This window comes from Chelonoidis abingdonii, chromosome 1, assembly GCF_003597395.2.
Source record: "Chelonoidis abingdonii isolate Lonesome George chromosome 1, CheloAbing_2.0, whole genome shotgun sequence".
Lineage (NCBI taxonomy): Eukaryota > Metazoa > Chordata > Testudines > Testudinidae > Chelonoidis > Chelonoidis abingdonii.
The window spans coordinates 331,392,721-331,418,592 of NC_133769.1; the positions used below are offsets into that span (position 1 = coordinate 331,392,721).

General features: G+C 41.6%; 1 protein-coding gene across 1 annotated transcript in view; it reads right to left on the reverse strand.

The window, feature by feature from the left end:
- The window catches only part of SGCG (sarcoglycan gamma), a 158,993-nt gene that overhangs the window by 63,354 nt on the left and 69,767 nt on the right, over positions 1-25,872 (reverse strand). The window contains exon 4 of the mRNA XM_075061665.1: positions 8,229-8,348. Within this exon, the coding sequence (XP_074917766.1) occupies positions 8,229-8,348 (120 nt within the window). The remainder of the gene's footprint in view (positions 1-8,228; positions 8,349-25,872) is intronic.

Genomic DNA, 25,872 nt, shown 5'->3' on the forward strand with positions numbered 1-25,872 from the left:
GCCATTGGTTTTGATGGTGGTAAGGGTGGCAACCAAGGTGATTCACCCCATGGAGCTTCCACAGATTTTTTCATTGTCCCTGCCAGGAATTAGTTTCTTGACTCCTGTAAGGATGTCAGAGGGCCAGCTACCCTGGCAAAAATGTCTGTTAGGTCCTGGCACACAGTTTTAGCCCTGGTGTTGCTTAGAGCTACTCTCCGGCCATGGGTAGCAAAGTCACGGAAGTCAGTATTTACTGCTTTTTCCTCTGGTTGTCTTTTTTGGGAAAGACCAGAATATCACAGCTACTCACTGAAATGGGATCTCAATATGGGGAGTGGCTGGAGAGGGGCTTTTGACCTGGTCTTGCGGGCTTTTTCCACTCTTTGGCACGCCTCACAAGACGGAACATAATTAGCAACGTACTTGCCCATCCTCTCCCCGTGGAAGGACTTCCACCTGTCTTTGGTTCCGTTCACCCCAGAATGGCCACTGTGTATGATCACTGGGCTAAAGCTTGGCTTTCCCCGCGTACTTAGTTGAACTACCAACTGTTTTTTGGAGGATGCCAGTCTTCTGGTGTCACCAGAAAGAGTCTCTTGATAAAAGTCCTTGTTCTACAAACAAACGGGATCGGTTAGAAGAGCTGAGAGGCGTGATGGGGTGTCCGTGCCGCGCGCCCAAGCTTCTTAAGGCTTCATCTGCTTCCTGCTCAGTCTGGGAACTGTTCCTTGAGGCTGGAGACACCAGCTTCTCCTTGCTGTTGGACTTGGGCTTGGTCCTCTGGAAGCAATGTAGGTGATGGGGTTGTTTTCTGTTATGATGTGACCGCTTTCCACTGGTGCACTATGCGGATATTTCATGCTCTGGCTGAGCCTTCTTGAGGTTAGGTTGTCTGGCTGCTTCTGCCAGTTCAGGCACCTGGTGCCTTCTGGCGTTGGAGTGGAGATGGGTTTGCAAGTGCTGTGTTCAGGGTTGGCACGGTTCTGCTGCTGGTTGCTTTTCGTTCTGTTCGGGACTGGATCACTTGGGCTGTTGCAGTTCGTTGGCAGAGGATGGCAGTTACCATCTCTGTACGGGTCTCTGGTAAAACGACGGGGGCTTCTGTGGATGGCTAGGAACAGGGAATGGGATCTGGAAGCTTGCCCTGGCTTGGCTGCGTGTAACCATTCCCACCTCTTGGCCTGCTTCACCTAGGGCCAAAGTCTTTCCCCGTAGCATGGGGTGGGATAATTGTCATTGCCTGCAAAAGTCCACATTGCATCCACACTTGACAAGCCTTGTTACTGGACAGGCAGTTCAGCTGTAGGCAAGTTTACAGATTTTACATGAATGGGTAAATTGTCACTTGGGCCTCTGGTTGATGAATTTGGGGTCCACTAGGGATTGGTGGATAGCTGACACTTGTGCCCCACGTCTTTCACGCGACTTCTTCTTGCCCACTCTCTTAGGTTTCTCGCTCCGAGGGTATTTGAGAGAGTTATCTGGGCCTTGGCGATCTTATTGGTTTGGATGGTGGTGTATGAACTCACTCGGCTGGCTTCGGGCCAGTTGGCCTTTATATGTGCCAGTTCATTACATTTAAACATCGCCCGACTGACTTGGTCACTCGGCTTGAGGTGGTTGCTGGAGTTGTGAGGTGGGACAATAGGGTGTTGGGGTTTCTGGGTGTAGGTGGGGCTTGGTTGCCCTCAGTATAGGGTTTTTTCGGTTTGCCCCCTCTGATAATCGCTATCCCCTTGCTAGTGCTTTTTTCTTTTCTCTACTTCTAACCCATCTGGCTCCAATCTCCCCCCGCCTCGGTTTACAGTTTTGGCTTCCCATCTGGATGTTACCCTTCTATTTCTCAGAAAGCCCTCTAAGAACTGCTCCATTTGATTAGAGAGGGACAGCTCTTCCAGAGAGTACATTCTGCTCCTGATACCAGGCATTCCAATTCTTTTCCATGTGGTAAGCGTGTGGGAAATGACACTCTGGTTTCCACCTTAGGGCCTTGAAACTGCGGGCCATGGCTCAATGTTAGCACCATTCTGTTCTGCCTTGGTTTTGAAAAAGTTCATAATGTGTCATGTGTTCTTTTAGGCTTTCAGCCGCACCTTCTGTAAGGGGTCCACTGAGCCTGTGGCCTCAGCTCTATCATGTACTGTTTGTAGGGACGCTCTGTACTCATGGCAGTCCTTTCAAATTTTCTAAGAGGCCTCAGTTATTTCATCACCTGCTTTTGGATGTGACGAGGAATTTTTTCGGGATTGGGAAAACAGTACCTGGAGAAGGGTTTATTAGGGTTTGGCTGGTCCATCCTGCTTAGCCTGGATAAGTCCAGTTCATGCTTTTCTCCTCTTCTCCTCGGTCCACCTCTTTTTCTTTTATCTCTCTCTTTTTTGTTTCATCTCCAGCTCTTTTTCTTTCATCTCTATAGCTTCTTGTGGTCAGCCTCTTTGGCTTTTTCTTTCTGCTTCCAAGTCTGCCTTTTCCTGTTTAACTGCTTTCTTGGAACTCATTTCTGCTTTCTTGTCTACACACTACCTCTGCAGCTTTACTGCTGGGATGCTTTCAACTCAGGCTCTTTGGTTACAGAGATTTTTCTAACTTAGCTATAACCCGAGAGATAGAAAGAAAGAAACAACTACTTGTAAATGCCTTTGCTGGCTGTCTGCTGGCTCACAGCTTGGCCTCTCTTAACAAAGCCTTGTATAACAACTAACATCTCTGCCCTCAGGCTGCTTTGCCAAGCCAGCTAGAAAGAAGAGAAAAAAATCCTACTGGCTTTTGGTTCCAAGAATCCACCACTGCCACCTGCAAGTTTCCGCACACCCCTTTGAACTTTAGAGTACAAATGGGACGTGGACCTTACTAAAGGCCTTCAAGTAAAATCCTACTTAGATCTGTAATGCTCCAGCCAGATATAAGTCTGGCACACTTCTGTTCTCCAAACTTTCCCATGGGAACACAAATTCCAAACCCTTGAGTCTTAAAACAAGGAGAATAATTAACCATCCCCTCCTATTCCCCCCAACTCTCCCTCCTGGGTTGCCTTTGAGGGCTACACAATCCAAATCCTTGGATCTAAAACAAAGAGGAATTAACCATCCCCTGTTCTTTTCCCGCCCAAATCCCTGTGAGTTCAGACCAATCCCTGATTTAAACAAGAAAAAATCAATCAGGCTCTTAAAAAGAAGTTTTAATTAAAGAAGAAAGGTAAAAATTATCTCTGTAAATCAGAATGGAAAATGCTTTACAGGGTACTCAGATTCTATAGACTAGAGGACCCCGCCCCCCAGCCTTAGATTCAAAGTTACAGCAACAGAGGTTAAAAATCCTCCGCAAAAAGACACATTTATAAGTTAAGAAAACGAACATAAGACTAATCCACCTTGCCTGGCTCTTACTTACAATTTGAAACATGAAAGACTGATTGAGAAAGATTGGGAAAGCCTGGGTTACGTCTGGTCCCTCTTAGCCCCAAGAGCAACAACGAACTAAAAAAAACAACAAATCCAAAGACTTCCTCCACCAAGATTTGAAAGTATCTTGTCCCCTATTAACCTCTGTTCAGGTTGTCAGCCAGGTTCATTGAGCTTTCTTAACCCTTTACAGGTAAAAGAGACATTACCCTTAACTATCTTTTATGACGGAGCCGATAAATACAGAGCGATTGCAAAAAGAACAGAAAGGAATTGAAGGTGGCCAAGGAGATATGGATTGAAAAACATGCTCTAAATTACGAGTGTATTCAATAATAAAAATAGCAACAAGCCTTCCGTTGTAAAATATCTGATGAAGGAAAGATGAACCAAATCTAACACAATTCAAGACGAAAAGGAACAGTCTTACCGAGAAAGGGACATCATCAATAGGTGGACAAAATACGTCTGATCTATACAACCCACCAGACAATGGAGATTTAGAGTGTCTTAGACAGCCCAGATTCAACAGGAGAGGATGACTTTCCAATACTACGTGAAGAAGTGGAGACAGCTGTGAATTGCTCAGAATAGAAAGGCTAGAGGTATTGACAACATCCCAGACAAATTATGAATTCAAAGGAGAAATAGGTTCAGAGTAGCAGCCGTGTTAGTCTGTTCCACCAAAAAGCAGGAGACTCTGTGGCACTTAGAGACTAACAATTTTTTTGAGCTAGATTTTGTGGGCTACAGCCCACTTCATCAGATGCATGCAGTGGAAAATACAGTAGGAAGTTATATATATCACACAGAGAACATGAAACAATGGGTGTTACATACACACTCTACAAGAGTGATCAGTTAAGGTGAGCTATTACAGCAGGAGAGAAAAAACTTTGTGTAGTGGTCATCAAAGTGGTCCATTTGCAGCAGTTGACAAGAAGGTGTGAGGACAGTGTGTAGGGGAGTGAGGATAAAACATGGGGAAATAGTTTTACTTTGTGTAATGACCCAGCCGATCCAGTCTTTATTCAAGCCTGCCTAATTTAATGGTGTCCATTTTGCAAATTAAAAATTCCAATTCAAGACAGTCTCTCAGTTTTGGAGTCTGTTTTTGAAGTTTTTTTTGTTCTAATATTATGACTTTTAGGTCTGTAATCGAGTGACCAGGGAGATTGAAGTGTTCTCTGACTGGTTTTTGAATGTTATAATTCTTGCCATCTGATTTGTGTCCATTTATTCTTTTACGTAGAGACTGTCTGGTTTAGTAATAGATGTACTCACCAAGATCTGCAACGAGATCGGCAGACAGGTGAGTGGCCCTCCATGTGGACACAGTCACTAATCATCACTCTGCCAAAGAAAGGCAACCTGCAATTGTGTCAAAGTTACCAGACCATAAGCTTAATTAGCCATCTCAGCAAAGTGATGTTGAAAGTCATATTAAACAGACTGAATCCACAAGCAGACAATATCATCACTGAAGAAGAGGCTAGCTTTTGTGCTGGAAGAAGTATCACAGAATAGATTTTCAACGTTCATGTTCTATGTGAGAAGTACTTACAACACCATCAGGACATCTACCACATCTTTGTTGACTTCAAAAAGGCATTTAACAGAGTATGGCACAAAGCTCTCTGGGCAACCATGAAGAAGTACAATGTTGGTCGTAAGCTTATTCTTATAATTAAACAACTATATGCCAGGACCAGCAGTGCAATTCTCATCAGTGGCACAATAGGAGAGTGGTTTCACACCACTGTTGGAGTCTGGCAAGGCTGCCTTCTTTCGCCCACACTGTTCAACATCTACTTGGAGCACATGATGACTGATGCCCTAGAAGATCTCATATGCACAGCCAGCATTTGGGAGCGAACAATCTCAAATCTTCTGTTCGCTGATGACATTGATCGCCTGGCAGGCAGCGAAGAAAATGAAACAATTGGATGAAACCTCTGCAAAATATAGAATGGAAATCAGTGCAGAGAAAACCAAGCTGATGACAAACAAATGTGATGGGATCAGTTCACATTTCACCATCAGTGGACAAGAGCTGGAGGCAGTGACACAGTTCAAGTATTTGGGAGCAATCATCACTGATGAAGGATCCAAGGCAGAAATTCGGGCAAGAACCATGCAAACAGCAGTAGTGGCAAAGTTAAAGCCAATTTAGTGGAATAAGAACATCTCCCTGGAATCCAAACTGAAACTGCTGCATGCATTGATCATCTCAATTTTTCTGTATGCATGGGAGACATGGACCCTCACGACCGAACTTGAAAAGAAAATACAGGTAGTAGGGATGAGATTTTCCGTAAAATCCTGGGCATCTCCTACTTTGACCATAAAAGCAGCAGAGAATCCTGTGGCACCTTATAGACTAACAGACGTTTTGGAGCATGAGCTTTCGTGGGTGATTACCCACTTCGTTGGATGCATGTAGTGAAATTTCCAGGGCAGGTATATATATTACTAGCAAGCAAGCTAGAGATAATGAGGTTAGTTCAATCAGGAGAGTGAGGCCCTGTTCTAGCAGTTGAGGTGTGAAACCAAGAGAGAAACTGGTAGAGGAGGCTTGCCCAATTCTCCTCTCTTGGTTTTCACACCTCAACTGCTAGAACAGGCACCACCCTCCCTGATTGAACTAACCTCGTTATCTCTAGTTTGCTTGCTAGCATATATATACCTGCCCTGGAAATTTCCATTACATGCATCCGACGAAGTGGGTAATCACACCCACGGAAAGCTCATGCTCCAAAACGTCTGTTAGTCTATAAGGTGCCACAGGATTCTCTGCTGCTTTTACAGATCCAGACTAACATGGCTACCCCTCTGATACTTTGACCAGGTCACTAATGAAGATGTCCACAACATCATCACCCAATGCGCTAGGTCATATGAAGACCTCCTGATGACTCTGAAGAAGCGCAAGATGAAGTGGTACAGCCATATAACAAGATCATCTTGCCTATCCAAGATCATCCTCTAAGGGACAGTACTGGGGAAGAGAAGAAGAGATGGATTGACAACAGAAAAGAGTGGACAGGAATGGACTTCGCGGAGACTCAAGCACTGACACACAATTGTCAGGGGTGGAGACAATTGGTTGATTGCTCATCAGTGATGGTGCCCCAATGACCAATGCAGGAGTGGTGGTGATGATGATGATGTTGATGAATAAGGTATATAAGAGATGCAAAGAGAAGAGAAGTTGGGTCACTATATTGTACATAAAGATACAGTATTACAAAATATTCTTGACGTGTTTTTTAAGCCTGAAACTATCTCATGTGTCCACAGCTTACTCAATGTTCTACACAAAACTGATAACATTGTCTTTAATGAACAAGTAATACTTTAAAAAAGAGCTTATTTTTAAAATTGTTATAGTGGGTTTGATTTTCCTCTCACTTATACAACTTTTTTTATACTGGAACAATTTCATTGACTTGAATGGATTTACTCCTGATTTGCAGTGATGTGAAAGGGAATCAAGCCTTATACGTCTATATAATACCAATGAAACTGCACAGTTATCTTTGCCAGCTAGAAGATTAAAAAGGAGTAGAATACATATTTTAACATCATTATTTCAATGAATGTATGACTGATTCTGACTTTGTGCACAGATAGACCTTTTCAAAATCAATTAACAATTGTCCAGTCTTTCATATCTTTGCTAAACATGCTTTTTTGTTAAAATTTGGTGTCCCTTGAGCATATAATAATCATTTGAGGTGGTTCCCTGGTTAAATAAAGTTGTAATTTCAATTACTGGTAAGTTAAAAAGCAAAAAATCTTAATATATAACCCTGAGCAATAAACATAATTTATGAACACATATTTTAACTTAACTTTGTCTTAGAAGTGCTAATTGTACACTAACTGCTACTGTTATATTTTTATACGGTGGAATAACTTGCCTTGATCTATTAAAATTAAGACCTCAAGATTTTAGAGTATTAATAATGAAAGCAAGTTAAATATGACAGTTGTAATTAAGTTCTAAAATGTGGAAACTGAAATTGAATGTAAGTTACATGGCAACATCAGTATTTTCTTTGATCAATTATTCCAATTTAAATCCAGAGCAACTAAACTTTAATATGTACATATTAAAGCAAGTTAGACCTGGAAAATGTTGTTAGTGGCTACAGATAATGTAAGTACTAATTTACAATGGAGCAGAGTAAAATGTCTTTATGTATGCAGTCAAATAAAAGCATAGCAACTACTGTTCTGTATTAATGTTAATGATGTGCAGAACTATTCAAACATGATCTGATAACGTCCAAGGCAAATTTGTCTTTTAGTAAGTGACATTTTAAATGCACTATACTTAATGAAGTGCTGCGGTGTAAATATCAAAGGCAAGGTGAAATAAAAGCATGCTGTCACTTTGAAAGAAGGTATAAAAAATCACTATTTTACAGCAGAACTTGGCAAAAGTTCCATTTAGAATTCTCAGTCTAAATGGTTACACAAATAAGACCATGCAGGATTCCTTCAGTCTTAGTTTACCAATTACCATGTGTACTTAAAATAAGAAATAGATGAGAAAAATAGCTTAGGCACAATGTCTATTACCTACTGGAGCTAGTTTAGGGTGAAGTTTATGCAAACCCCATTATAATGATAATGACATTCCTAACCCATCAATTAAATTTATTGATAAAGGTCAGAACATTTTCAAATTTTCCCTTTCCTAATGAACTAAAGATAGAACTTGAATTAACATGCACATGGTTTAATGTAAATGTTTTTTTAGCTGAACTGTGTGTGGTTTTGTTTTAGTTATATGTGGAAACACATTTTTCAGACATTTCTTAAATGTCTATTACGAACCTGTGATTCGAAGTTTATCTGTACCAACTACAACTTCATTTTCATCCACTGTAAAAAGTGGCTTGCCATCTATGGAGTTGATCTGAAATTGCTGACCATGGACTTCTACCATTTTAGGACCTGAAAAGCATATTTGACAAGATAAATAATTATTAAGTGAACTTTTATCATGATTCTTTTCTTGTACTCCACGTAATCAGCCATGTAACACCAGGTTCAAAATCCACATTCAAAATCCACTCTTATTGACTTCGATAGTCATCAAAAGGCATTTAGGAAGTATGAAGTGCTTAGATACTATGGTGATGAGGGACACATAAAGGATCTTTGATCATTATAAGTGCAATATTGCTTCCTTAATTAACAAAAATAGTGATGACTTATTGATATGTTTGCAACATCCTCATTATTGTAAGCTCTTCCATAAAGCAATCCCTCAGCTGTTTACATATCAAGTACAGTTTTGGCCCCACATTTTACAATTTTTGCCTATCATGTTCTTCTTAAATTACATAAAATTAGTGAAAAATATTTTCCGATTTTAATTAAAATGCCAAAAATCATTCCGGCGGACTGGCCATCCTATCACCACACAGTAAACCTGAGTCAAAGCAGAGGGTTTGTCTGGCAATTCTCTGGCCTGAAATGTAGATGCCAGTTGTGGAATCTATTTCAGGTTGGCTGATTGTTGAAGAGAATGACTCCTGTTCAAGATCAAAGGGTGTGGTTGTGTTTTTCTTCTTCAAAATGGCAACTACCCTTCTTAAGACTCACAGATTCCTGAATCACTAAAACATAATATATTATTTTGATCTCCAATAGTTGCTTTGTGGCCAGGCCTGTAACAATCTAGACAATTTCCATCCCTATCCCCATTCAGGCCAATTCTTTATAATTCCCATTCCATACACTTTTCGAAATGTAAGGCTGGAAGGGATCTAGAGAGGTCATCTAGTTCTAGTCCATCCCCCTATACAGGACCAAGTATATCAAGACTGTACCTGACAGATGTTTGTCTAACCTGTTCTTAAAAGTCTCCACTGAGGGAGATTCCACAACTTCCATTGATAGCTTATTTCAGTGCTTAATTACCCTTACAGTTGGAAAGCTTTTCCCAATATCTAGCATAAATTTCCCTTGCTGTAGATTAAACTCATTACTTCTTGTCCTAAACTCAATGGCCATGCAGAAGAATTGATTACCATCCTTTTGATAATAGTGTTTTCAGTCTTTTCTCAAGATTAAACATGTCCAGTTCTTTCAACTTTTCCTTGGCCTATGTTTTCTAAGCCTGTTATCATTTTTGTTGCTATCCTCAGGACTTTCTCCAATTTGTCTTTCTTGAAGCGTGGTGCCCAAAACTGGACAGACTATTCCAGCTGAGACCTCACCAGTGCTGAGTAGAGTGGAACAATTACCTTATGTGTCTTACATAAGACACTGTGTTAATACACTTCACAATGGTATTGGCCTTTTATGAAACTGCATCACATGTTGGCTTTTATTCAACTTGTGATCCACTGTAACCTCCAGATCCTTTTCAGCAGTATCACTGCGTATCCAATTATTCCCCATTTTGTAGTTGTGCATTGATTTTTAACTTCCTAAGTGTAGCACTTTGCACTAGTCTTTACATAATTTCATCTGTTGATTACAGACCAATTCTCCAATTTATCAAGATCAATATGAATTCTAATCTTGTCCTCCAAAGTGCTTGGAACCCCTCCCAACTTGGTGTCATCTGCAAAATTTATAAGCATAATCTCCATTACTGAAAATACTGAAAAGCACTTGTCCCAGGACAGACTTGTGCAGCACTCCACTAGATACATTCTCACTCACTTTCACCAGGCTGGGGCTGTGAGTTGGGCTGTAGGAGGGGGTGCAGGATGTAGGCTCTGGGAGGGAGTTTGGGTGTGGGCTCCGGGATGGGGGTTGGAATGCAGGCTCCGGCTGGGCGATGCTTACCTCAGGTGGCTCCCAAAAGCAACCAGCACGTCTCTCAGGCAGCGGCTCCTAGGTGGGGGAAGGCAGGTGGTCTCTGTGCGCTGCCCCTGCCCACAGGCACAGCCCCCATAGCTCTCATTGCCCCCCATCCCGGAGGCCGCAGGGATGTGCTGGCTGCTTCTGGGAGCGGTGAGGAGACAGGGCAGATAGGGAGCCTGCCTTAGCTCCGCTGCACCTAAAATCTCCCAGTTTGGCTTCAGTAGCCTCCAGGAGATAGAGGTAGGGTGAGAAGTTGATCAGTGCGGCTTGCAGACCCCCTGAAATACCCTCAGAGACCCTCTGGTGTTTGCAGACTCCAGTTTGAGAAATGCTGCACTAGTCCAATAATCCTGTCAAAGAAGGAAATTAGGTTGGTTTGGTATGATTTGTTCTTGACAAATCCATGTTGGCTATTCCTTATAACCCTATTATCCTCTAACTGCTTATAAACTGATTGTTTAATAATTTGTTCTATTATCTTTCCAGGTGTCAATGTTAAGCTGACTGGTCTATAAGTCCCCAGTTCCATCCTTCTCCCCTTTTTGAAAATACTTACTGTGTTTGCCCTTCTCCAGTCCTCTGTAAACTCACCCATCCTCTGAGTTCTTGAAGACAATTACTAATGATTCTGTGATTGCTTCAGCTATTTCCTTAAGTAGCCTGAAGGTGAGTTTCATCAGACCCTACTGACTTAGATACAACTACTTTATCTAGGTATTCTTTAACCTGTTCTTTTCTTATTCTGGCTTGTGTTCCTTCCCTCTTGTTAATATTAATTGGGATAAACTATTTGATTCAGTGAAGATTGAACCAAAATAGGCATTAAACATCTCAGCCTTCTTTGGGTTGTCCATTATTAGTTCTTCCCTGCCAACTATTATGCCTACGCTTTCCTAACCTGATGAATTTAATAGTGTCATGGAGGACTGCTAACTTTAAATGTCTATATGATATGTTTGATGGCAAAGTTCAGTACTCGTGTAGGACAACAAAGAAAAGGCAAAGTAGCTTAGATTCCCTTTTTGCCTACCTTCAGTTGGCACACTTCATAGAATTACATATATGTGAAATTGATATTGGTCTGTTTCTCACCCCCTACATATCTATTCTGAACATCCCGTTGCTTCAAAAAAATCTGTTATCTTCCACATACTAATTCTTAAATGAAACATGTATGCTGTAGACTTTAGACATAAGGTTAGAATGATGTCATGGGAAAATATTTATGAACAACAATACAATAAGATGTAAAGGCAATTCCTAAAATCTCTATGGTGACTGATGCAAAAGTAACATATTACAAAAAATTCATATAATTTGTAAATTGCTTCACTGCTCAGAAACAAACTATTGCCTTTGGATAGTATCTGAAATGTGATACACAAGTAGCAGACTGGACCCACTGCTGTTGGTTACACTCAAGAATTGCAGTTGTTTTAGTATTCCATGCTCATTCGACATTAACTCTGCTTGAGAATTTGTCAGTACTAAGGCCTCAGTTCTGTAATGTGTTGCACCCAAGTGGATCTCTGCATCCACATGGAGTCCTATTGACTTCAATCAGGGCTCTGTACAGGAGCTTCACATGAGCAGAGGGGTCTGCAGGTGCTTAACACATTGCAGCAAAGGGGCCTTAAAAAGCTTCTTCCTTCAGCTGTCTAGAATAGTTGCTTTTTACAGCATGGAAAGCAATCCTGATAAACTGAATTAGGTACTACCCACCATCAGTATTATTCTGTGAAATCCTGTTCAAGGAGTTTTTAGGAATCCTATACATGGAGAAAAATCCCAATAGGAATAATGAAAAATGAAACAGTGTTTACACTTTGGCAGACATGTATCTTTACCTGGACTATTACTGGTGGGAAAAAAGCAATTTTTAATATATACATACAGTTGATGCAACTTGAGGTACAATATGATTCAAGTGAAGTCTGCCTTGATCATACCCATGAGTACATTTTTTCTAATTGTTTTGCTAATTTGCTGAATCTTTTTTACAAGAAATCTTGCCAAAGGAAGGCTTGTGATGTTTGTTGTGTTAGGAGCAGGAAAAGAACCCGCTAACAACAACAATTAATATATTCAGTTTGTATTCTGTGCATATCTGCATGCTGCTGAAGAACTGACACTATTTGTGTTCATCTGAATCTAATGAAACATAGTGTAATTAATAGATGTTCACAATGATGAAAGAAAATGTTCGAAGACTGTAGGGTTCAGAAATTGATGTAAGTGCATTCATTATAAATTGGCCTGTAAATTTGCACACACAAACGAAACCAATACAACTAGTTGAACTGTTTAATTATAGTAGACTAGATTCATTTTTAAACTTAAATTAAATCAGTGCAACTTTTCTGTGAAGACAAACTCTAAAAGTGGTCACATCATACCTCCTAAATTGGTTTTGACCAGTGGATATATGTAATTTGTGCGACCATTGACCATATCTGTGCCCACTACCAGGCTTGCCTCCACCTTTCTCTCCTATTCAGGGCTGACAAGAGGGGACAAAGGGGGAGACAACTGTACCAAGGTCCTGAGCTCAGGACCCCCCCCCAAACATCTGTAACTGGGGTGAAATGGGTATGAAATGGGAGAAGATGGGGCCCCAGTGAACATGATGTACTGGAATACCAAATTTCTCCCAACGGGCCACTCCTCGCATACTTTGTGTGGAGAAATCCTCAGTTGTGTTGTGCTTTGAAATGAAACCCCAAAGGATAGCGAATGTGCACACCAATGTAGCACTGGACAGGAATTGTCTCATGGATATTATTCACTACAAATTAATAACACTAGTATTAATTGGTTTCTCTGTGGTATCTTTAGATGGAACTCAAGGGTGAAATAAAATGCAACCATTATAATTTTGTTTCATTTCATGTAGGAACATCTTGGCAGAGTATCCATATCAATGTGAAAAGCAGCTATAGGTTTATAGAAAAATAGACATGCATTTATGAATGCAAAAGCAGTCACTCTGTAATATCTGATTGGATATACTTCATAATACATGTACATTAACTAAAATGTAGTTACACAGTAATTCCATAGTGATCACAGTACAGTTGTAATTAACTCTAACTCGCATAAGCAGAAGCTGCACTTAATACATGAATTACTTAGTATTACTGCTTTAGTCTCATACTTCGTACATATATTTGTCAAGAATCTTGGTACATTAACAACATAGTAATCATACTACATTTATTATGAAGATATATTTTTTGATAAAATCCTATAATCAAAAAATAAACTATATGAGTGACCTTGGTTTATGGGGTGCATTTTAATTGCTTTCCCACTGTTCTCTTATATAATTACACAGAATTTTCAAATAGATACTTCAATTTCCTGCATACTTAAATGGACCTGCATACATAACTACCACGTAGCTCCTTCAGAAATATACCATCCCATAAAAATGAGCCAAACAGAATGAACTGATAGAAATGAATTTTTATAACGTTTTTTAAAAAAATAAATAACCCTGCTATAAATCAATTTATTGTTTTCCATCACCTTTCGGATTTGTCAATCTTTTGTAATATACATGTAAGAAAATAATATATACTTTAAAGTATTCTGTTTATATTTAATAAAATGTTAGTAACTCAGCAAACATGAATATACAGTTTTCTGTGTGCCTTTTATATTATAACTGAAAGACATATTTGCTAGTATCCTTGTTTATCCTTCTCCCCAGTGCAGGATTATTTCTTATAGTAGGAGTGTTTTGTTCTATTTAGTGTTAAGTGACTGGGTTTCCATCTATTTTCTTGCAAGATTATTTCATAGTCTAATACACCTCACAGCTAAACATTATGTTCTGCTACTCATCCTTCATTTTCCTTAGGTATCTTGTAGATCATTATCATATTCTCCTGTAGTTATTTAAACTGAGTTAATATTCTGAGTCACTTTAATATTTCCTATACATTTCCTTTTTTTTTTTTTTTACCTTAAAATGCTAGTATAACTGTTCCCCAACATTAACCACATATTTACAGTGCAGTTAGGTCTTTTACAGTAAAACTTTGTCATAAAACACTAAAATCAGTGATTTAATTTTAGATCTTATTTTCTTCTCCTAACCTCTTCCACTAATTTAGGCAGACTGAGGTCAGTCTGCTGATGACATATGATTGGAGAACTGACATAGGCTATGTTCCGTACACATGCATGTTTAAGCAAAGACCTACCATGGATTTATTTTGGGCAGGATGCCAAAATTCACTGATTGTGGAAGGGTCCCCATGCCCCCAATAGTCAAAGGAAGCAAAGAAATGAACAGAAGGGTGGGAGGAGAGGATAATTATATATCAAGTGCAGCATTAGAGTGAATGAGGAACAAAGGGAAAGTACTTTCTTCTGTATACAGTCCACAATGGTGGCAGGCAGCAGTATGTCTTCCTTCACTCAGCATGCTCCACTCTTTTTCTACCACCCAGAAACACTGAAGTATTAAGTGTAAACCACTTATGAATGGTTTGGGGCAATGTTACATAATTTCATTTTTAATTAATATTTTTATTAAAACACCTTACATAAAATAAAGCCTCATAAAAGTATTACAAATTTAAATACTCCTGCAAAGTCAGTCATACTGCCACAAGCAATGCAATACTCATAAATTCCATCATGCAAATGTGCATAAATTCTTCAAGCAGCACAAAATTAATCAAATGTAATATTTTAGATGTTTTGCACTCATATGCAAAGGCAGAACCATGTCTTCAATGGCATTTCCACTACAATATTTTTTTAGACTGTATGCAGTACTACATCATGTATATAGAACATTTTGAGAGTGCTTTCTATCTGTTTAGGTATTTATGTATTTCATATCCTCATAATTATTTTAAAATAAAAGTAATATCTGTAACACATTAATAAGATACCTGCAACACCAATTTCTCCATGGCCCCTTAATCCTCACTTTTGTGGGGTGGAGTCAACAATCAAGGGTCTTCCAGATCAAAGCAAGGGTGAATGCCTTGCTGCCCACCCTTCTGTTACCTTGTAAACCCTTCTGGTTAGGGTCACTTTGTGAGTCTGTCCAGAGACAAAAAGCCAGATATTCAAAGGTATTTACTCACCTTAATGCCTTTGTAAATCTGGCCCTCAATGACTAGTGTGGATTTCCAGACACTTAGGCCCAGATCCTCAGAGGTATCACAGGTAACTAACTCTCACTGAAATCAATGGGATTTAGGTGCCTGGATACAGCTGAGGATTTGGGCCTTAGCCCTTCTCCTAAAAACAACTATTTTACTTAGCTGATGGAAAAAAGAATTAGAGAAAAATATTTTAAACAAATATGCATAGCCTCATCTAATCTTCCACTTCATTACAAGTTGAGTTAGACAGGCTTTCCTCTTAGGCAATACAAACAGAATTGAATCAACTCAGGGTATGTCTACACTTAAAACACTACAATGGCACAGCTGCACTGCTGCAGCTGCACCACTGAAGCTCTTCAGTGTAGCCACTGTGAGTGGAGATAATCCACCTCCCTGACAGGTGGTAGATAGACAGAATCCTTCTGTCAACCTAGTGCTGGGTATACCTGGGGGAAGGTTAGTCTCTCAGCGGTGTGGATTTTTTACACAGACCAGTGTTCTCTAAGGCCTGGTCTAAGAAGTGAAGTTGGGGCAGTATAGTGTACCGGTAAGAAGTGTCTGCAGGACACAGCAGGCAGCTATAACGATTGGGATAGTTTTCTCACTGAGATCCAACCTTGTAAGTAAACAACACTAGGATCCCTTCTGTGATGTTGCACTCCATATGATTTTATGAAAATATGCTAATGAGTGTGTATAATGTAACTGGAATACGCTTCATGCACAAGGTCTCTTGTAAGGTATTATTACAAAGCTTATAATCTACTGAGTATGATCATCCTATTTGTATAAATGTATCATTCTAAATGTATCATTCTTGTATCTGAAACTAGAAATATGAAATATAACTCTGAGGTCCTATTGTAATTATGTAGTGTGGCCATTAACGGGTGGTTTGGAGTTCTTGATTGGCTGCCATTTAACCATTGACAATTGGACTAGTGATGGCTCATGTTTTACTTGCAAGGAACTTCTGGTGTAGTGCGACGCGCTAGGTAAGACTGAGGCTTTGAGGGTTTCACAGAACATGTGACCATGTCACCTGGTACTGGAATCATCTTAAACCTAGCTTTTCCATTTAGATGGAGAGGTTGGGGCGCCCAGAAAGACAACAAGATTTTCCCCCTTGTGCCAAGCTATATTGGCGGCGAGATGAGAAAAGAAACAAAGGTAGTCCAGTCATATGGAACCCCAGCTATACACCATCAGGCAATAAGACTAGCTGGGAACAAGACTGTACCAGGGAAGATGGGGCCCAGGTAGCTAGGAAAGGAGTGCCGTCTGTTGAAAGAAGCTTATTGGAGATTCTCATCAGGGTGAGATTTTTATCTGTTAATCGGCAGATTTCTACTGGTATTAGCGTGCAGACTTGGCATGTATTTATTTTATTTGCTTGGTAACTTACTTTTTACTCTGTCTGTATTACTTCAGAGAACCTATCTCAAAATTCCTGAATATGTTAAATATTCATATAGGAACATAACATCATGCTTATATACATTAACCCAAAGTACCAGTAATCTACCTGGCAGAGGCAAACGCTGGCCGTGCATTGAGTCTGCTTTATCAGTGTTATAGAGGCAGACATTTATGGTTTCCCTGTATAAGTTGTAATTATGGAGGGGGTAAAACGATTTTATTTAGTGTGATTTCGCGCCAATGGCGAGAACAATCCCTAGAATGCCCACAGGGTACCTGGAGGTTCGCCTAGAGGGGACTAGGAGCACTTTCTAAGCTTTTCGTTAAGTCTGCGCATGTTTTGGAAGCGAAAGCACTGTGGTTCGGATCTAGGTCTGTGTTTCAGCAGGGCTCGCGTATGTCTGGACTCACAAGAGAGTACTGAAGTCCCAGCTGGCGGAAAAAACAGGCTTATGTATCTCAGCACATCAGGTGTGCATCCCTCGATGAAGGTCTCTATGACCCAACCCGTCACACCTTCAGTCTATGAGAAATGACAGTAGTCAATTGTCATTTCTGCACTTCCTGAGCCTGTCACTGAATGCTCTTCTCCTTGACGGTGCTGATATACGGTGGCTGGACTGTACAGCTTCTTATGTCGGATAAGGAGTAGGGATGGGTCACCAGAGGGCTCGACTACTGGCATTTACAATTGATTTATGTTTTGAAATCCCATAATTTCCATTTGGCCAGTATATCAAGCATCATGATATTTTACATTTGCCAGTAATCTAGACACATATCACGTTTTTTGAACAGGTCAAAATATGCATTATACAGAAATACTCTTGGTACACATTGTCACAAACTCTATTACTTCCTCTCTTCCTGCCTGTGAGAGGAAATAGACTGATTTCTTTGGGGGGAGGAGGGGCGAAGAAAGAGGGAGTGTGTTGTAATGTCTACTTGAGTGATGTTTGTAGTTTGTTGTAGCATAGTTGGTCCCAGGATATTTTGAGAGATGAAATGAGTGAAGGTAATAATTTTTGGACCAATTTTTGTTAGTGAAAGGGACACTTTCAGCTTACATAGGCTCTTCTTCAGCGTCTTGCTAGAAGGAAACCAAGGTGTTCTTGTTAATCACAGGTGGGCAGATTGTAGATAAGGAGTTCCACAAACATTGTAGGAGACCACTTAAATTAACCAGTTAAACTCTCTGAGTTTCTCAGGACATGGAGGGGTCAGTAGCAGGGGATAGCAGGAGTGAGAACCTGTGGCACCTTATGAACTAACAGACGTTTTGGCAGCATTGAGCTTTCGTGGATGAATTACCCACCAGTTGCATCTGACGAAGTGGGTATTCACCCATGAAAGCTCATGGTCCAAAATGTCTGTTAGTCTATAAGGTGCCACAGGATTCTCTGCTGCTTTTACAGATCCAGACTAACACGGCTACCCCTCTGATGCTAGGCAGATGGATGTGTTACAAGTTGTCATAATGATCATAAAACAGACATCTCTCTTAAATTTGTGTTTTTTTAGATACAATTTGTGAATTTAAGTTCCCAGGTTCATCTTTTGAAGTGTTGTGCAGGTTTCCTTTGAGGGGGAGGACTGATAGATCAGATATGGAGTGGCCATTTTCTGAAAAGTGTTTGCCCATGGGTGACAGGGTGTTTTTGTCTTTTATCATTTTTATGTGAGTTAATTTGAAAGCGTAGTAGTTGCTGTTGTTGGGGCATTTGCTGCTGTGATAGGCATGTGTAGGACCCACAGATCATGAAAGTTGTATTGTGGTTGGAGAGTATCGACCATCATAGCAGTGGAGATATGTCTTCAGATTTTGCATCTGTTGTTTTGACAGGGGTCTGCTACTGCTTTGAATTGGTGTGCCCAACTTGTGGGGAACTTGCTTGTGATGATGACCTTGTTGAAGTTGGGGGGTTGTTTGAAGGCTAGTGGTGTTTTTTCCAGTATTGAAGAAGGTTTTCCTGGGGATGTGGGTTTCCCTTTTCATGATGAGATCTACTTCCTTAGTGGAGTATCCTTGTTCAGTGAAGGCAGTATTAAGTGTGTTAAGGCATGTGTTCTGGACTTTCTCTTCAGAGCATTTTCTGCAGTATCTGAGAGCCTGGCTGTAGATAGCAGATTTCTTGGTGTGTCTTGTGTGGTTATTGGATCTGTGAAGGTAGGTGTGGTGATCCATGGGTTTCTTGTATATAGTTGTCTGTAGGGTTCCATTGTTGAAGCTGATAGTGGTGTCCAAGAAGTTGAGGTGGGAGGGTCCAAGAGCTCAGGCTGCAGCCACGTCTGAACCTCTTTATCACAATTAAAGAGTCCCTTAGCCCGAACAAGCTGGCAAGGGACAGCCACATGTGTCCAGAGCCTGATTAACCATTAGGCTAATAAGTCTATAGCCTTTGGCCCTCCTAGTCAGGCAGGGGGCATGGCTGGGGCCGGGCGAGTGGAAGCAAGCTTGCTCACACAGCTCTGTTGGAGCGCTCCTGCCAGCAGGAAAGGCAAAGCAGCCCCTGTGGCTTGGAAGGAGCTCAACTGGCAGCCTGTTGCTTTCACTCCCTCCCATCTGCATCTCACTGCTCTGCAGGAACACACTGCCAGGTATCTGATTAACAATGGTGACTGGACTCTAAAAATCTACTTACCATGGGAACCTGCGCCAGCTGTGGGTATAGTTTGAGCAGGCATCATCCCTACCGCAGTTTCTCCAGAGCGCTGCTTAGCTATCAGGGAAGAAGCTCCCTTTGTCCCTCTCCTTGGCTGAGGCTAGCAGGCAGCTCCAGGATGCTGACTCCTGGGTCCTAGTGCCCATCACTGTCATCTTTTATGTGTGCTGGGTCCTGTTTCTGGACAACTGGTGAGTGCTTGTGGGGGGGCAGGGCAAAGGCATGGCATGGGAAAGAGACAGTACCAAGGCGGTAGGGTGGGAAACTAGCACAGAACCTGCACACATTCTATCCAGCTCCAGATAGAACTACTGCCCCTCCCATGCACAAGGAACCAGTTCCAACACATTTGTAGGAAAAACAAAACAAAACATCCTATTCTGGATACCAATACTTTAACTTTTACAGTACCTTCCATTGAGAGGCTTCAGATTTATGATGCAATGTGTTCAAAACTCTATTGATCTGGACTAAAAATCAAATCCATTTTTTTTTCTTTGATGTATTTTTCTGTTATGGGATGCCAGGCATCAGTTCTTTCTCTTAGGCTCAGCCTAGTTCCACAGGCACACATCTTTGTATTTTTAGGGGCTGCAAGCATGAACCGGGAAAACTCACATTGCATGTTGCGGTTTTCTCCATCCCTCTCCTCAAGGATTTTACATCCATTTTCTGGCGGCAGGGCTATTGGTAAAAGGACTGGTTTGACATGCTGGAAGGCAGGTTCTGTCATTTTGCTGGGTTTCTCTAGCAGTTCAATCCTCCATAAGTTAACCTCACATTTGATTTCTTTCGTTTCATTCAATTGTAAAGCTAAATTAAACTTAGTTGTCTTTTTTTCTGCCCCAACTCAAACCATTCTTCCCAAGTGGAAATAAGCATGTAAGCACGGATGTGTGTGATTCGAGAAGAGATGTGTGAGAAGGGGAGAATTGAGAAGGATTTGATAGGGGATCTTAATGCATTCGTCTGTGGCAAGGTTTGGGCAGCTGTACCCTAATGACGTGAGATTTGTAGAGGAGGAGGATGTGTGAGGCGAGTAGTAGAAGACTGTGTGAGAAGTTATTCACGGCTTGGAACTGATAATCAAGTCGTAGATGGCGCCCAGAGTGAGGAATAGATAGCAGGATAGGCATAGTATAAACAATGCAGCTGTTGCTCAATTATTGTCTGTATTATTGCTTGTTATTGTCTGTAAAGGTATAATGCTTGCTGTTTAGTTTACCTGTTGGAGACCTGTCTGGGACTGGGGCGCCCCAGTGTCCGGGCACTCCCTCCCTTTTGCAATTGCTGAAGATATAATTAGTATTTGTTTGCTGCACCCAACAAAGCGAGAATGCGTTTTTTTTCCGCAATTTGGGGGCTCGTCCGGGACGGCAACGCTACTGAGCACAGGCAGCTGTACGGATTCGTTCTCCTTCGAACCCAATGGCGCCATAGAGAGGTATGTGAACCTTTTGAAATCTTATTGGGGTTTCGAGAGAGGACTGTCCCGTGGGGGCCTTCTGTCTCTGTTTGGGTACGTCCTGAACTTATTGATTGTGCTAGCAAGTCAGATGCAAATGGTCTTGGGAAGGCCCAGTAAGATTTGTCTATAGCAGTATGGGAAACTGTGGTGTTGGCAACAGGTGATGCTAGGTAAATGCATTAGGTAATGCATAGTGAAAATGCATTAGGTATGCACCCCCGGTTGTTGTGAAGGGTTTTTACCGCTCTCAGAGGGGTTGTGATACTGCTCTCTGATATTAGGTCCGGGCATAGGTACGATTACTCGTGGTATTTTGGAATAAGGCTGGTGTGTGTGTGTATCTCTGGTGTGAGTGACTGTTACGGAGACAGCCCGAGTAACCCTGTGAAGCAAAAGCTCATGACGCGGACTACTCTAACGCAGCCGGTACTGTGGATCTTTGAAGATCCGACCACACGTGGGCTGATTTGCCTGGCTACGTCCAGTGAGGAGCTACCTGGTGTAGGTGTGTGAACCATCTTCCCTCCCCCTTTCCTTCCGTGGTGGCCTGCACGTCTGATCATTTCACTGGATGCATCAGGAGTGAGCGGCGCCGTCTCCTGAGACTCGCGCACTGTCTTCTGCTGAGAGGAGATGTAGGGAGGGTCGTGGCCAATCCTCGTTTGCTCATCCTGTGTGGTCCCTGTAGGGAGAGAGCCCTTGAGTTTTGTGCCGCTAGGCGGACAGGCACCCTCCGTGTGTGTTGTTGGACGAGGTAGGGGAAGTCTAGATCCAGCTCACCCCTTAAGGGTCCCTATCTTATTCATTTACGTACATTTGGGACTCCGACAACCTGCAGGTTTTGACCATTGGATCTTTACCGTATTGAATCCATCTAACTGCCCACTGAATTGTACCTTCAATCTAGATAGAATCATTCTAGAGGGCTTTTATCACCAACTCCTTGACAGTTGTGGATTCTGTCTTTGGGTAAAGGAACGGGTTAATTTGATTCGCTTGGCCCAGGATAAAGAGAAAGTTGCTGAGTTCAAGGTCGACATCCGCAGTATGCTGTACCCAAGAACTGCTTTCGGCTCCAGTTTGGTGTGAACATTGACAGAGCACCAAAGAATCAGTTACAGACTGAGATTAATTTGAGCTTACTGTCTAGTGGATCCAAGAGTGCCTTTTGACCCTGGAGGCCGGTGGTGGTTGGTGCACCAAGAAGCCACAGGAGTGTGTGGATGGGCATCTCTGAAAGAGATTGCCGCCAGGGATTCCAGGGTTTAAACGAGATGATTAACTGAAAAAAATAGCTAGATGTTCAGTTCTAAAGATAGCCTTTGGTCATTCAGGTGCTGTCAAGCTAAGGACTTGGCTGCAACCAAGAAAACGGGGAGGGGCTGAATGTGCCCGCAGCTATGAGTCTGCACCTTGCCAGGGCCTAATGAAATGGCGTTAGTGTTTCTCTCTCAAGGTAAGAAGCACTCCCAAAGCCCTCGCGCTTGGCACTCCTTGGACGGGCTTGGTCATGTAAGGTCCAACGCGCGGCTTTGGGCTCCGTTGCTGAAAAGGCCTTATTAGTCTTGTTGCTTATCAATCACTGTGAAGTTGCCAAAGACTGACTGCATGACCTATGATTCTTACTGCAAAAGACCTTCACTCGGGAGTTTTCTTATGATGCTTAGCTATTCTCTCTGTGCCTTCCTGGCAGGCAGGGGAAAATGGGACAGGTGACGTGCTTAACTTTTCCTTTGTTCCTGACAGACCTCTGTGCCTTGGTTTTTCTCGGATTTAACCATCCAGGGTGGATGTGTGGTAACTTCTCCTTGTAGGATTGCTGAACCCCTGGGTTTGGAAAGAAGCAGACATATTCCATGAATTTGCCAAAGTCTGGAATCTGCTGGGCATTAAGAACTGATCTGTGACGAAACAAGTTATCCTGGCAGGAAGAAATTTGTGGGCCCTGCTTGGGTAATGTGGTATTGTTGGTTTTGGGGTTTTTTTACAGGCTGTGTCCTGTGTTTTGATTAATATTCAGCATTGTATTGCTCTCTCTTAATTGGATTTTTAATGACAGTACAAGGCACTTTGTTGCACTGCTCTGCCCCTCTCATTTAATATTTCCCCTATATCATCAATAGACTGCCATTATTTGATAATCATGGCCGGGCTTCCATTCGTGATTTATTTTAAGTTGTTTGGGGGGGGCGGAGAAGGCAAATATTTTTAAAGTTTCAGGACTATTCCATATAATGAACATGAGTGCGGAGAATAAATGGCCTGTGGAAATAGATCTCGATTCTAATACCCAGAATCTGTTGGAATTGATGATTCCTAGTAAGTATGTGGCTATCCTGGAATTTGTACTGTGTTAGAGGCCTATTGTTATTTGGTTTCCAATTGTGAATATCAAATGATACCAGGTTCTGCCACTGGAATTTCTTTGTATTGACCATTCGGGCGTAATGTAACCTGTACCTTTTTCTCCCCTCCTTGCGTATTAATGTTTATGCTCTTGAAGTACTGGATTAGTTAAGGTTACAACAACAGATGTGTAGTACTACACAGGATTGTATTAGGATAATCCATTGGACTGTTGATTATCAACATAGGGGTGCATTTAGATTCGCTAAAGGGCTGGGTTATTTCTCTGGAGAAGAGGACTTGACCGGATCCTATGGGAATGGGGCCAATAGCGCAGCAGCATTTTGGATTTATTAAGCCAAGAAATTGTAGAAATCGGGCAACTAGAAGCACTGCCTTATTTTCTGGAGCTCAGTAACCATCAGCTGGTTGTGTGGTTCTGTTTTTCCCCTTGTTCAATGACCCGGGTTACTACGAAGATGGTATGATTCTGATGGCTGGAAGGCGTTGCCGTGGGATTGTACGTTTAGAATTCGATTTCCTGATGACCAGCTGCATGGCCATTCGGAGTTTCTTTGAGCACTGATTTGGCATTGCCTTACGAATCAGGATACCATTGATCTTGGTCTGGAAATACTTGGGACTTTCTGGTTTGAGTGTGGACATTCACAGTGCTCCTTCCAAGCATTTGGACTGGTTAGGGGTGTGTGGGCTCCCACATACCGAATCCTGATGGGTCCATGGGGAGAATGCATATGGGACTGGATTATTCACCGAGACATCTGGGAAATTAGACCACCTGGTATACCTAACTGATTTATAGTCAGTGCCCCTAGAATAACACCTGATATTTTGGATAGGAATAGGCAGTCAATGGACATTTGGCTGTTAGAACTCCTGCAGCGTCAGTGTATCCATAAACTGAAGCCAGGGGAAGTTGTCACTATTCATGATAACGTTTGCTGGGAGGGTAGAAAACAAGGAACTATCCTGACAGGACACTTACTTTTCAAGCTAATGATAGCTGTATGTATGTTAAAGCCACCACATTGAAAGATATACATTTTAATCTCATTACCACTGTAGGCAATCATATTGTTTATTGGCCTGCAGACAGAATTTTGCAAGTAGTCCTTAGTTTCCATATATTCTTTAATTGGACCAGCTTATCACCTGATCGATTTCAAAATTTGCTTTCATTGTTACCAGAGGTTCAAAGAATCTCTGAATTGCAAGGGTAAATTCACATACTTCAGAATATATATCAAGCTGAAAAGAATGCCTTTCATACAGCTTATAGAATGTCTACTTTGTGTACTAAGTAGGATATATTATGCTTTGTAACCAAAACTGTACAACAACCTCATCATATTATTGCTATGGGGATATTATTGCTTGCACTGTTGTTAGTTAGTTTAGGATTATGTTATCGTTGTAAAAGACATAATAATAGTAATACCTTTCATGTCCATGCTAATCGTGTATTGTCATTACATCCAGTGAAAATCCCTAAGGTTGAAACATCTGATGTAGAATCAGAAATCCATGGCTTAATGCAAATAGAGATTTGAGAATATCTGTTGTACTAGAAGTACAAAAGGGGGGAGTATGGAAGAAGGGAAAGAATTGACAAGGATTTGTAGGGGATCTTAATGCATGTCAGTCTGTTAGCAAGAGTTAGGCCAGCTGTAACCCTAATGATGTGAGATTTGTAGAAGTGAGGATAGTGTGAGGCGAGTAGGAAAGAACTGTGTGAGAACTTATCACGACCTTGCACTGATAATCAGATACGTAAACTGGCGCCCAGAAGTGAGGAAAATAAGATAGCAGGATAGCCTATGTATAAACAAAATGCAGCTGTTGCTCATTATTGTCTGTATTATTGCTTGTTATTGTCTGTAACAAAGGTATAAATGCTTGCTGTAATTAGTTTACCTGTTGAGAGACCTGTCTGGGACTGGGGCGACCCAGTGTCCGGGGCACTCCCTCCCTCTATTGCAATTGCTGAAGAAATAATATAGTATTTGATTTTTGCTGCACCAAAACAAAAAAGCGAGAACTGCGTTTTTCTCCGACGGACAATTTGGGGGCTCGTCCGGGACAGGCAACGCCTACTGAGACACAGGCAGCTGCTACGGATCGTTTTCTCCTACTCGAACCCCATGCGCCATAAGAGAGGTATGAAACCTTTTGAAATCTCTATTGGGGGTGTCGAAGGAGGACTGTCCGTGGGCCTTCTGTCTCTGTTTTGGCTCACGCGTCATCTGAACTTATTGATTGTGCAGCAAGATCAGATGCAAATGGTATTGGGGAAAGGCCCCAGTAAGATTAGTTTATAGCAGTACTGGGAAACTGCTGGGTTGGCCAACAAGGTAATGCATAGGTAAATGCATTAGGTAATGCAATAGTGAAATGCATTAGGTATGCACCCCGGTGCTGAGGGGTTTTTACCGCCTCAAGAGGGGTTGTGATACTGCCCTCCTTCATATTAGGTCCGGACATAAGGTACAGATACCATCGTGGTATTTTGGAAATAAGGCCTTGGTGTGTGTGTGTGTATACACTGGTGTGAGTGACTGTTACCGGAGACGCCCAGAGTACCCTGTGAAGCAAAAGCTCATGACCAGGACTAC